General features: G+C 36.3%; 1 protein-coding gene across 2 annotated transcripts in view; it reads right to left on the reverse strand.

Annotated features, from left to right (window-relative positions):
- Positions 1-130: 130 nt before the first annotated feature.
- Positions 131-14496, reverse strand: part of LOC126092225 (phosphoenolpyruvate carboxykinase [GTP]-like) — a 142135-nt gene continuing 127769 nt past the window's right edge. For both annotated transcript variants that reach the window (XM_049907719.1, XM_049907718.1), the window contains exons 2-12: positions 10415-10532; positions 8514-8659; positions 6765-6949; positions 6011-6269; positions 5477-5609; positions 5176-5389; positions 4840-5041; positions 2768-2966; positions 1608-1760; positions 817-1017; positions 131-472 (exon numbers count right to left, since the gene is read on the reverse strand). In XM_049907719.1, the coding sequence (XP_049763676.1) occupies positions 368-472; positions 817-1017; positions 1608-1760; positions 2768-2966; positions 4840-5041; positions 5176-5389; positions 5477-5609; positions 6011-6269; positions 6765-6949; positions 8514-8659; positions 10415-10532 (1915 nt within the window). In that variant the 3' untranslated portion in view covers positions 131-367. The remainder of the gene's footprint in view (positions 473-816; positions 1018-1607; positions 1761-2767; positions 2967-4839; positions 5042-5175; positions 5390-5476; positions 5610-6010; positions 6270-6764; positions 6950-8513; positions 8660-10414; positions 10533-14496) is intronic.

A 14496-nucleotide genomic window follows, 5' to 3' on the forward strand; every position in this document is an offset into this window, starting at 1 on the left:
TGAAATACTTTCATTAACAATAACAAGTCATTCGGCACACGTTATTTTCATATGCCTTCTTGTTTTTCCACTTGCACGCTAACACTCAGTCTTGCTTACGGGGTTTGGCATTACCACAAAATTTTCTTTCACACACACACACACACACACACACACACACACACACACACACACACACACACACACACACAAAAACCTTTTTTCCATTTTACAAAGGACAATGTAGCAGTATAAAAACACATAACACAATCATCATAAAAAAATATAGTTGATGAGATGTTTAGTGGGAAACATTTCTCCTGAGGCTTTTGGGCACTTGGCACTCCATAGGGCAGCATGTAGCATTTATTTTAAATCCTAGTCTTCATCACATTGTTTGTACTCTTTCCCTCAATCGGTTAAGTTCTTCAGCAATTGCTGAGGGTAGGTCTTTTCCAACTTGTTCTCTGAAGTATTTTTCAACATCATGAACCTGAAACATCATCCACCCTACATAAAATCTTAACATTATTTATACCAATATTTATAAAAAGAATGCCAATTAAATGAAGTAGATATGGACAATTATATTTTACTTAGCAATTGGGAACAGTGACGAACACTCACAGTCATTTGGAAGCACAAATCCTTTAATGCTAAAGAGGGGTAAAAGTTGATGGAAAATAGACTAAACAGGGATTAAATGGAGAAATACTTGGGAGATATGGTTATGAACATACAACAAGAGGAGAAAAACATTGCTTTTCAATCACAGTATTCTGCTTATTTTAATGTGTATTTGTATGGAAAAATGTTATTGCAGTTGAGTATCATTACCTCTTGAAGCCAAAAGTCCTTTGGAATCCTAAATAGTTCTTCCAGATTGACTTTTTCTGAAAGTCCATCCAATCTGAGTGTTCCACTCTTTGGAATGTAACCAATAGCTGTTTGCTCAGCAATATCTTCATTCTCAATACGACGCAGAATCCAGTCAAGTACACGAGAATTTTCACCGAATCCAGGCCATAGAAATTTGCCCTACAAAAATCCATAAATATTTATTTTTAGAAGTCGTGTTACATCACAATACTTCATTCAAACATGTGAGTGTAATACAGAACAATTTTTTAAAAATTTAAAAAAGAATCATGTGCCTCATGTCACGAAAAATAAGTGTGTTTCAGTATTGAAACTGGTAAATAAAATGTTTACAAATCCTTTATGCATATCCTTAACTACAAACAGAATTCATCGTCATTTCTGACTTACATTGTATTTTGTTTCTTGTAAAGTTGTGTAGTTTGTTGACTATGGAACGAGATACTTTAGCGGAAAACACCATGTTCTTTCTTTTAGCTTATTCTTAGTAAACCAACCACAGTTAAAAAAAAACAGGACCTTGTCAAAAAATAATGTAAAACTGTTTCTGTAAGTTACGCACTATTTAGCACATGGTCATAAAATTAACTTATGAACCATTCTGTCCAACAGGTCTTCATAATTTATCACAGTGAAATTTGAAAAGGAACGATGAAAAATGCATTAACAGTAAATGAAAATAATCATGAGAATTATTCAAGAGTAATATTATTAATGAATACAATATAATCTGAAGAAATGATACTCACCTCACTGCTTTTCCTAAACCAGTTGACATGAAATATTTTTGGTAACTTAGCACCTTTACGTGCCTCCATGCTCAGCCAGTGTGAGAGGTAGTGCCCAAAGTTGTAGCCAAAGAATGGTCTCATTGCGAAGGGATCATGCATCACAACTTTCCCCTGCAAGAAATGATTGACAGTGTCATTTCCTCTTTAATTGTTATGTGTAGTTAATTTCACTCACAAAAAATAAATTGTCACAAACTGAACATTTTACCACTGCAAATATGTGGAGATCTCCAGCATACTGAAGGTGACATGGGACCACAGCTTTAATGAAAGAAATGTTGGAGCTCTGTTGTAAGTAGCATTAGGATGTCCCTTATATATTGATGGTGACTTAAGTGATGGAGTACAGTTATGTATGCATGTGTGGAACAAGCATAGTAAATAATCAAAATGGCAATACAGATACTTTATCATGTAGGAGACAAGTTACAATGAGCAATGTGAAGAGCTCTCTTCATTAGTCACCATCAATAAATAAAGGATACTTCCTAACGCAACATAGGATGGTACTCAACCATATCTTTCATTACAAATATTTGGCTTTTTCACGTCTATTTTGATTATGTGGGTATTGTAAATGAATCACTGCATATGAATCTAAAACAATAAGCAACTTAAAAGATTTTATTGCTCTATGGTGAAGATTAAGTGACATATTGAGAACAGGATTCAAAATTACTGGGTCTGCATTCCATTATGTTTTGCTTTTAAGTAATTAGCAGAATTTTTTTAAGCAGCAGTACTTATTATTTTCAATCACAGACAACTGTTTAGTGTGAAAAAGTTATTCTTTCTTACCGCTAAAAGAATACTGAGAAGATTTGGTGCAAGAAGAAAAAAATATCCAAAATGTGAGACTGAATTACAACTCCAAGAAATAAAGAAGTAGCTATGTTACTTTCAGTGAAGAAGATTTTTAAAATGCATGTTATGCACCACATTAGATAATGAAACTTTACTATCAAGTTTTCCGAATATTCCCAAGATAAAATTCAAATTGAAAATCAAAATGTAAGTATTACATATGTACTGAGATTATCGTCATATTGCGGTGGCATATAAGAATTTGGTACTCTATTGCATAAAATTGCTGCTGAACATAAATAACAAGGGCTTACTTTATGTTCAGCTGCTGCTGTAGATTCTGATCTCATAGAAGCACCAACAAATACACCATGTTTCCAGTTAAATGCTTCATACACAAGAGGGACACCCTGAGGTCTGCGCCCTCCAAACAATATGGCATCAATGGGCACTCCAGCTGGATCTTCCCAAGCAGGATCAATGATGGGACACTGGTCTGCTGGTGAGCAAAACCTGCAACAATTGTTACAAAGAATTTCATTAACTTTCTGATAACTGGGTGACAGACATTAAAATATAATTATTCTCCCCAAATTCCATATAGTTCTCATTTAAATCATTGTGTTCATTTGACCTTTCAGGCCATCTGACTATAATTACTTATCTTTGAACATTTAGATGCTTTAAATGTAAATGACTACTGTAGATTGCAAGGAATTTTGTTTTAACTCATTTTCTAAAATGTGTCTCTCTTAGTTGGTTGGTTGGTTGATTTGGGGGAGGGGACCAAACAGGGAGTCATTGGCCCCATGGGGTTAGGGAAGGAAATCAGCCGTGCCCTTCCAAAGGAACCATCCTGGCATTTGCCAAAAGTGATTCAGGGAAATTACAGAAAACCTGAATCGGGATGGCTGGACACAGGTTTAAACCATTGTCCTCCCAAATGTGAGTCCAGTATCCTGACCACTGCACCACCTCACTCATTGTGTGTCTTATCTGGTCCACACCTTATAACTACCATCTTTGCAATGTGTCTACAGCTCTCTCATTTTTTTTTCTTTTAGCATTTGTAAATGAAAAATGGATTACTGAAGTATAAGATTCATTACTGATGTATTTTTCTGTCAGTCATCCTTCACTATCTTACTCTGATGCCAAAATGAACTAAATTACCAATTTTGTCTTTTGGAATAAACATTTATTTCATCAGGAATTTATCTGGGCTATAAAGAGCCACAGGGGCCAGGGGCCAGGGGACAGCAACAAGAAAAGCAAACAAATTAAATAACCTTGCATCAAGAAAGGCAGAAGCAGTTGTCCAATAAGAAATGTGTTACCAGTAGATGAATTTGAAGTTATGGTAATGCATATAGTGGTAGGCAGCAGCTGCTGTTTACAATATACAAAAAGCTGTATAATCCAGACAGATATACGCCACACACTAGAACTCCTGCCATCTGTAGTGATACTACTTTTCACGAAAATAAAAAGGCAAGAAAATGTGTGACAGAGATTCATGTGTATGGATCAGTGATTACTTAAGAGTGAACATACACAGATTGCTAAATTTTGGAAGTGGAAGTTCTTTCATTTAGAAAGAGGAATTGAAGCTTTACAAGCACAACTAAATATAATGATATATATTGTTCTGTTTTGTTGTGTTTCTATTGACTTGGGGCCCTGAGTGATTATTTCCTCAGTCAGTTTCCATATTCTGCAGAATGGAAGACCCTGTAGTTGTTTGCCATTTGTCATGCAGGTTTATTTTAGCTATCATGAAGTAAATAGAAGTTTTCCTTCCATAACTCGACATCAGATTCATTCTACGTGTCCTTTTCTTTGCCACATTATTAATTTTATCCCAGAAATGTCTCAGAATAAGCAACCATGCAACATTATGTATAATTTATTTGTTTTACACTTTTTACATTTCAGACAAATCCCAGCTGACATACATTAAGTGGCCTGTAAAGATTCCCTTTCATTCACCACTTTACACAATAATGTGCACTAGTACTTACTGTAGAACGTATGTCATCTTTGCTTCTCTGTTTCACCCAATGTCATTATATATTAAGAGCTCACAACATGACTACTGAAATTATGATGGACAATTTTATATTTCACTGAGGTAAGCTACACTTTTTTCTGTAACTGATGCAAAAAAGGATATCTCCAGAAATTATAAGAGAAAAGACTTCAAAAAAATTTTCAGTTACTACAATTAGTAGTCATTGAAATTGCTCTCAATATAAATGCCACCATACCAATTCATTATGATTGATTGCATAGTTCAAGAATCTATAGGGGATACCCAGCATTTCATGCATAAGTAATTGACTGTAAACACCTACAGTCATTCCTCCACGCTTAGTAAAGTTTATACCTTGAATTAGGATGCGCAGCAGGCTTTCCACTGTTTTTGTCCCATGGTTTCCCCAACCAGTCGGTGATCTCCATGGTTAGGTCTGTTTCTTTCTCAAGTCCTTCCCAGAATACTCCTCCATCATTAGTGGCAGCAACATTGGTGAAAATGGTGTTTCTGAATATGGTCTTCATTGCATTTGGGTTGGTCTGACTTGATGTTCCTGTTATTAAAAAAGAAGCATTGGTAGTAATAAAAATGTGTCACACACACACACACACACACACACACACACACACACACACACACACACACACACCCTCTGCTACGTATAACAAATGAGAAATAAAACAGTACCTGGAGCAACCCCAAAGAAACCATTTTCTGGATTTATGGCACGAAGCTGCCCGTTTTCATCAAATTTCATCCAGGCAATGTCATCACCTACACATTCTACTTTGTATCCTGGTAATGTTGGATTCATCATAGCAAGGTTTGTTTTCCCACATGCGCTGGGGAAAGCTGCTGCTATGTAACGCTTTTTCCCTGCTGGATTTGTGATACCCAGTATCTGAAATGAGATAGTAGAGTTAAGGGAGAAGCTATATCCCATGATTTGCCAGATTCTTTACATCTGGAAAGTATTGTTGACACTTACAAGCATATGCTCTGCAAGCCAACCCTCTCGTTTTGCAATGGTTGATCCAATACGCAAGGCGAAGCACTTCTTGCCCAAAAGAGAATTTCCACCATAACCACTGCCATAAGAAACTATCTCATTGTTGTCAGGCCTATGGCAAACAAATAAACTGAACATTTGATTTCTGTAAACCATATTATGCTTGTAAATCTATAAATAAATTATTTTATTGCCCTTCTCATGTTTAAATAGTAAATATAGCAATTACTATTTCTGTGAACAGCTTATTGGTCTCCATTTTCACTACATAAATTTATTACACATGCAGTAAACATAATGAATATATATAATAACTACCCCAGTGGTGACCCTCATAAATTTATAAACACCTATAATTCTGACTAATTAGTCATTGTGTTTCTGTAAGTCCATCACATTTTGTTTAAACTTTTTATTTTCTTCTCTTTTCTTGTTATATTTTTCTATCTAGTGGTACTGTAATGTTTGAACAGTAAATTTCTAAATAAGCTACCACAAAAAAGTTAATCATACCTCTGTAGAATGATTGTTCTTTCTGGGTCACATGGCCAACTAGCATACTCATTTGTTGGTTTTGCTGGGCTGCCAACAGAATGCAAGCATTTTACAAAATCTGCTCCTTCTGCCAAAAGATCCAACACAGGGGTTCCCATTCGCGTCATTATTCTCATTGAGGACACAACATAGGGTGAGTCAGTAACTTCAATACCAATCTTTGACAGAGGGGAACCAATAGGACCCATACTGAAAGGAATGACATACATAGTCCGACCTGCAAAATGAGAAACATTAGATTTTAGCATGAAAGCAGATTTGGTAAGAACTATCAGCTTTTTAAAGATTCAGTAGAAATATTAGGAATGGGAATAATGATTGCTTTTATAAGTGAGCTCTGTTTATTTGATCTCAAGACCAATATGACAAATTTGTTAGATCTATCATGACGGTATGAGAAAGTTCAGTTTAATAATGTACAGTGCATATGTTACAAAGAAAGTTATGTCATAGCAGACAAGAAATGGTAGAAAGTACAATAAAAAAGATATGTACACACAAATTACACAAAAGTGTCATATTTAAGTTATCTTTGCTGAAGACAAGCTTATCTTTATTGTTCACATAATAAATATGTAGAAAAGCAGTGAAGAACCTCCATGTTCTATACATAGGTAAATAATATTTGGCATAAATGAAAACTGGTTTTACCTAATTTAATCACAGTTCCATTAGTATATACTTAAAAATGGTACAAATGTGCTGCACTTACCTCGCATACAGCCTGGAAACCTTTCACCAATGGCTTCCTCCATCTGACCTGGTGACATCCAGTTTCCCAAAACTCCTTTGACACCTGGAGCTACATCAGGAATTGTTTCAGATCGGTTGGTTGTGCAGACAAAGGTGCGACTTTCTACCCTGGCAACATCAGCCGGGTTTGTCCTGGCCAGCCAACTGAACAAACAAACATTTTTTAAAATAACAATTTACATTTTTGGTACTGTAAATATAATAGTGAACTTCAGCAAGTCATTGTGGAACAATTTATAATGTAAGGAAATTTTAGTCCCAAGTGCACTTCTTTTACTGAAGGCTTTTACTAGCTCCACCCATTGATGGACAATGATGTTAGCAAAGGAGGAAATAGTAAATGTTCTTTTGTTAATCGTGCAAACTTTTGTGACTTTTCCGCCACATTTAGTTTCTATGTGAAGAACATTTATCTGCAGATATGACTATAAAGCAATGAAACTTGTGCTTGAAACATGAATTGAAAGTAGAACATAACAGATGATTTTGATAAGATATCTGTATGGTGTGAAAAGTGGAAATTGACCCTGAACAACGAAAAGTGTGAAGTTATTCACATGAGTACTAAGAGAAATCCACTAAATTTCCATTATGCTATAAGTCACACTAACCTAAAGGTTGTAAATTCAATTAAATACTTAGGGATTACAATTACAAGTAACCTAAACTGGAATGATCACATAGATAATGTTGTGGGTAGATCAAACCAAAGACTGATTCATTGGCAGAACACTAAAAAGGTGCAACAGGTCTACTAAAGAGGCTGCTTACACCACATCTGTCCACCCTTTTCTGGAGTATTGCTGTGTGGTGTGGGATCCGCATCAGGTGGGACTGACGGATGACATCGAAAAAGTTCAAAGAAAGGCAACTCGTTTTGTATTATTGCGAAATAGGGGAGATAGTGCCACAGACATGATATGTGAATTGGAGTGGCAATCCTTAAAACAAAGGTGTTTTTCATTGCAACGAGATCTTCTCATGAAATTTCAATCACCATTTTTCTCTTCCGATTGTGAAAACATTCTGTTGGCATCTACCTACTTTGGGAGATATGATAATCATGATAAAATAAGAGAAATCAGGGCTCACAGATAAAAATTTAAATGCTCATTTTTTACACATGGCGTTTGAGAGTGGTATGGTAGAGAGAGAGCTTGAAGGTGGTTCATTGAACCCTCTGTCAGGCACTTTATTGTGTATAGTAGAGTAAACACACTGATGTAGATGATTCACATTAGAATGTGAAAAATTAAATAGATCTAAAGAAAAATGCACATCTTCTACACAGTACACTCCAAAATTTAAAAAAAATAATGTCTGAGAATCATTCCTGAATTAACTCAGATTTTGAGATAAGAACAATGTTGTATTCAGATCTTTGTAAGTAAGCAATGCAAAATAAAATGATAAAATATTATTAATTTGATTGAAGACTGCATGTAAAGCTATAAATAACAGAATGTTAGACATAATTTAACGTAAATTTAGGAAAGTTTTAGATTACTTTCTGGAGAATGCAAATCAAGAGGGGAATTAAAGTTAAACATTCAATGTATGCACATTCCATCAAAGAATTCAAGAAATTTCATAGCAACTAAAATGAAAGTTTAATTTAATTCCCTTTGTCAGGAAGTTTATGGTGTGATAGCATTGTTACTGAGATTTGCAAATACAGATTAATAACAAAAGCCAAATTAAAACTTACCAGTTCTCATATTTAGCAAGCTTTTGTATCGTTCCCTGCCTCTGCATTAGGTTGAGGAGGTGCACATTCTCCCTTTCAGAGCCATCACAGATGTGGATGTTCTCTGGTTGACACAGGGACACCGTCTCTTCCAAGTAGGCACGCACCTTTAAAGTGAACATATTTTTTTTTTACATTATGTTATCTGTCACATTCAACAAGTCACAGAAATGCAGTTTGCTTGTACAGGCTTGATACTAGCAGGTGGGCAATTTGTGCATTTATACACGCAGCCAAATTCTGACAGCAGCCAAAGTGTCATATTCTTTGTTTGAAAAAGAAACGTAAATAATGTTTAATACTTTTTTCCATTAGAATTGTCAATGCTACAATAGTAAACATGGGGAAATTTGATATTGTAATCAGTCACCACTAAACATCAGCACACAATTAATGTAGGCAGCATGTGCAGAATGGCCCTCGTTCGTGTGCATAGTCGCTACACTAAATGTCAGCGTGCTCTCTAGCACAGTGTTTATGCTGTCCTACTGTCTGTGGTGCCTAGTTAGGACCTGACAGCATTCATTTTCCCCTTCCAAACCATACTATTTTTGTCTGCTGCTGTCATAATACAGACAACAATTAGTGATAACAGTATGGACCTGAAAGCAGTACTGCAGCTTGCAAAGGGGTTCAGCATTTTATAGCAGTTGCTAAGTGTGCTGTGTGAAGGCGGAAAAGTTCTCCATAACACATTGCACTTAGAGGTTCACTTTGCTAATACTGTGCTGACATGCATGACTTTGGAAATACTGGGGCAGTGATCATCTTGCATACTGCATACTCTGACTCGACACTGGGTGGCAGACTATATACATATACTCATAACCTTTTATTTTGTTTACAATTGTTTTATAGAAGATAGCTTACATAATTTAGTGCTCACATATGAAAGCAATCTAAGGTCATTAATTTAAAAATAATTAATTTCTATCAATGATTGCAAAAATTCCACTACAATTGTTTCTTTTAGCTCTGTACAGTCACTTTCAGATCTGTATAGCAAAAAATATAATTTAAGTAGAGCCTGTGCAGAACACCACAGCCGGTTGATGCGTACACGGCAAGGCATGCGTGGGGCCATTGTTGTTTTGTTTCTTCCATTTTACAGTTGTATGTTTTGCTACACTTGTCAAAAATTTAAAACCCATTTGACTTTGTTTCACATTTTTTTTTACTGCAAGTGGGCACATTCTTTCTTTATAATTATGTCTAGTCACTTCCAAAGTAGTAATAATGTGCAAAGTCAAAGAGGTACAAACATCTTATCCACATTCTTACTTATTGCTTTTGAAAATAACACCATGACCCTTGTCCCTAAAAGCCTTACAGTGATAAAGTATTTTAATGAAGATATGTTGTACCTTTGTCAAGTTACCTAGCAAATTAAAACAAGTATCTGGGGACATCAGAATTCATGCTATTTATACAGAGATTTAAAATGTAAATGTATCAATTTTTTAAGTTGTTATTAGAAAGTAGTATTCAAACAAATTCAATATTTCAACAGCAGTTTTACTTTATGTGAATATGTTTATTTCTTCTCTTGTAATAGTGCTACGAAAAAAAGGATGGTATTAAAGCTTGTGTTCACAGGGGGTTGGTTATCTTATCACGGACAGGTGAACATAATGACATCCATGTATCTCTTTCGCAGTTTTACATGCCTGTTACTGTCACTGTTACTTTAATAGTTAGTGTGAAACTCTTGTATGCTCTCTACTGGCATTGCGTACCAATTAAAATTCATTTGATTGTCTAGTGGCACACAGTACAATTCATCTTTATATTTATATTATCTCTTAAGTTTAGTTACTTGCAATGGACTTTCAGTCGAAGATGAATTTGTGTACATTTCTTACCTTGGGCGATAGCAGATGCACATCTCCATTTGTCACATTAACACCTCTCAGGTGGTTGAAGAGACCAACATTTGGTTGTGATAGTGTCTTCGCATATCGTGACACAAGGGCAGTACATCTGGAACAGAGCATGGAAGAAGTGAACCAAAAAAAATGCAATTTTTTGTGCATATTATAATTCTGTGATGCTTCATTAAATTGTGTGCAGAGCATTTTACATGAGGCACTTGGTGTCAGTGGATCAAACACTGAGTTCTAAGTTCACTTACAGTTGATACAGAAGAAATTCTGGAATTTTTCAACTTTGTTCCCTCAAATATTCAGCTAAAAATTGATTTTATTCAGTTTCTTATTGCTTTTGGCAAAACATCAGTACCAGACAACTGCCCAGATATAGAAGTAATTGGCTGTTTCCTGTGTGCTAATATGACATCTGGACAAGAATAAGAAGAAATCACAAACGCTAACCTCCATAGTTAAACAGTATGTTAGGGCAATAACAAATACAGTAGCATTGTTGAACTTCTGAACTTTTTATTTATTCAACTGATTTATTTCATCTACATGAAAAACTTGTGTGTTTATCTACTTTCTATGTCTGCATGAATCTCTGTGTAGTAGGTGATACAGGTAAGTAAGAAAGCACATGCTGTGATTGGCAACACTAAATAAGTAAGACAGACTTTACCACCTAGCATCACACTTCCCACGACACACTACTGCTGGCCGTAGCTTACTCTCTCCACTCCATATTAACCCAGTTTGAAACTGGTAAATATAAAATGCATGGGTAGTTAACATTTCAGTCCTTCAACAACATTGCACTAAATGTAATTCTTCTGGCTTTCCCTGCAATTTGTTGACATCTTGAGGTGACAGTTGTTCTGTTGGTTAGCAGTATTGTCCATGTACAATATTTTGACAATATGACTAGTCTTCATCATGTGCTGAGCTGCAGGTAATACCTGATGGAGACAAGTCATGATGTCAAAATATTGTGCATGGATGACACTGATATCTGGCAGAGCACCTGACACCTCAAGATGTCAAAACATTGCAATAATTTGAAAGTTTGTGCCAGACTGGAACACAAACCTGATCACAAAACCTCTGCCTTTCACAGTCAACTGCTCTACTAACTGAGCTGCTCAGGTCTCACACATAACCTGCCCCCACAGATTTACTTCTGCCGATATCTCTGTGCTACCTTCCAAACTTCACAAAAGTTCTCCTTGCATGCCTTGTACGGCCAGCACTCCTGGAAGAAAGAAATTATGTTGAAATAGCCACAGCCCAGGGATTGCTTCCAGAATGTATCTTTCACTCCTCAGCATAGTGTATGAATGGCAAAGTTTGGGACCGAGTCATGGTCCAGGGTGCAATCTTTCTCTGCCAGGAAGTTTTACATGTGTTTTCATTCTGATGCTAAGTAAAATTTCGTTCCAGAAACATTGCACTAGTTCCTTGATTTGATCATATCCATCATTTAGAAAACAACTGTTAAGTTTGACTGGAAATAATTCAGTCCTCTTGTCAGTTCTTTACCATTAACCGTTATTATGCATAAGCAAGGATCAGTTGGAATCTGCAGCCACCGCACTAATAATGAAGTTGCTTGACTAACTCCACTGTCGCCATTAGTCTACTGCCTTTCTGAAGAAATAAGTTTCTTTCCTTTGAGGCTTTATAGTCTGTAATCTAGCCAATACAAGTAGATCCCTGACTGATAACAACGCTGTTGCCATTACCTACATAGCCATAATGGTTGCAGGTGAAAACAATACAGTAGCTGTCTATATTCCTGCGACAACACTGTGGCTTTGCCATAGAGATGCCGACTCGACTGTAGGTACAGGAAAGCCCCGTTAAAACCCATAACAGTGTTTTAAGCCGATATTTTTCGGCATTTGTTTGGTGTCGGTTATAACAGATATTTTCTTATTTTCATTAATAACTGAGTAAAAAAAAAACGAAATATCAATTAGCCATAGTAGCAGTGCTAAAATTTTTCCATTTTTAAACACGACATTGAAAAAAAAAGTAATTTTTATTCTTAAAATTTGCACTGAGTTGAAATACTGTGTTATTATATAAAATGGGAAAAGTGATCAGTGTTATTATAATAACAATGCCGACAGATGCAAGCACAAAAACACGGCATAAGAATTGGTAAAGCACTAGTGACACAATACTGTCCCTTTCACCGTGTGTCGCGGCTTAAGGCACGCGTTTACGAGCCGTGTATAAGACCCCATTGGGTCGCTAGAGTAGTTTCTCGCTGTCTGCGCCGGACACTTGCTGTACATTGTAGAATCCCACCAACCTTAGCCTGGAAATGTTTTTAGGACGTGACGTGACAGTGAACTACAATGCTTCATTTGCTTTAAAAGACTGAAGATTTATCTGTCATTTTTACGAAATAATAAAGAAAGGAAATTTGGCAACAGTAATAAATTAAAAGCTTAACAGTTAATTCACAGTATACAATAAAAATAGAAAGTAGCTGATCTGCTACCTGTGTCTACATGGTATGCTTTTATCTGCTTGTAGCCCTCAAATACGGAGAAATTAACACGAAAAACGGAGTTCTTCAGCCTATTTTCAGCCTTCAGGACTGACTACTCGTAATGCCTAAATAGTGATACGATCACCGATTACAACTTTATTTTTGAGCAGAGGTAAGCATCAGTCATAAAATACAAATGATTCGTCTCGTGTGTTGTGTATGAAGATAACAGTAACGTTCACGACTTGCTTGATACAGTGGAATAATGCCGCTGTTTTTCACGTTTCTTTCCTTACAAAATGTCGTTGGGTAGACTGTTCAACAGCACTTTATCCTGCGAGCTGACAAAGAGAGGCTTATCATCTGAGCACGTAGTAGGCAATTTGAATGTAATTCCAAGGACGATTTTTCCACACTCGTCTTTGTGAAAATGGCTGGTACTCCATATAGCTAGAATAGAATGATGTATACATCTTTAACTAGATCTTTTCTTGCTGTAATTGGGGCAAATGATATTTCAATTTAGAGATGTGACATTTGAGACCATCCTAAGAAGTGTTTAGATTCTTTATACACGTTTGCTTGGCACTAGGCTGCTCGGCGAATTTTGATACATCTCTTCTTAAAAGATGCAGTATGAATTATACTTTAGCTATCTGCTGATAAGCTGAAACAAAATGCTGTTCAGCTACTGCTCTACATACACTGTCGCTAGACACAAATGTGGGCTTCTTGAATTCTCATGCGCGTGTCGTTATGCTAAAACTGCTGTTAGTACGGTAATTAGCACTTTCGTGACACACTAAGCGGTCTTCCTTGCGCCTTCGTTTCCATTGTTAAATACACTCTGTTCTAAATTAAGATGGGGAGAACGTGAGTGGTCATTCACCTGACTGGTGATCCTTCTACGAAGAGGCATCAGCTTTAACACAGAGGTTACGCGAATCGCTGACCATTATTAAAGCGTCTGTTTTTCAGTACAGCGTCTGAATGTCTATTTCATATAGTCAATGCGTAAGTTTCAAATACTGGAGGACCTTCTCTCGTCACGCTCCGCACACTGTCAGAACCAGAAAAGAAGTTTAGGGTTCATGGCCGTTTTGGCGAATAGTTAAGAGGGGGCTTACAGTTCTGACTAGACAAAGAGTGCAGGAAACCTACCATATCTTTTTTTCGAACGAGTCGCCCTAGCATTCGCTGAAACTGGTCTGTGAAAAATAGCAGAAAGGCCATGGATGGCTTGACAGAGATTTGAGCATCACTCCTCCAGAATATGAGTCTGGAGTGCTAAACCATTACACTGTGTTTTTGCAATATCTTAGTAGTAGTAGTAGTTGGAAAGTCTTCTTGCAATTTGAGGGAAGCTTTGAGTGCAATCTAGTGTCTTGAATGATCGCATCCGGTGATTTTTTGTGATGTCTTTTTCACTGGTGGAAGGAAATCAGAAATGAAAGAAATTGTTTTGTAGGCAAAGTCAGTCTGGGCACCAGTGATAGATATTACTGAATAAGTATTCGGAGATTTAAAAATACCCTCGCTCTATCAGCAGCACACTATTTCTAATATTCTACGCAAA

The sequence above is a fragment of the Schistocerca cancellata genome, chromosome 7 (assembly GCF_023864275.1).
Source record: "Schistocerca cancellata isolate TAMUIC-IGC-003103 chromosome 7, iqSchCanc2.1, whole genome shotgun sequence".
Taxonomy (NCBI): Eukaryota; Metazoa; Arthropoda; class Insecta; order Orthoptera; family Acrididae; genus Schistocerca; species Schistocerca cancellata.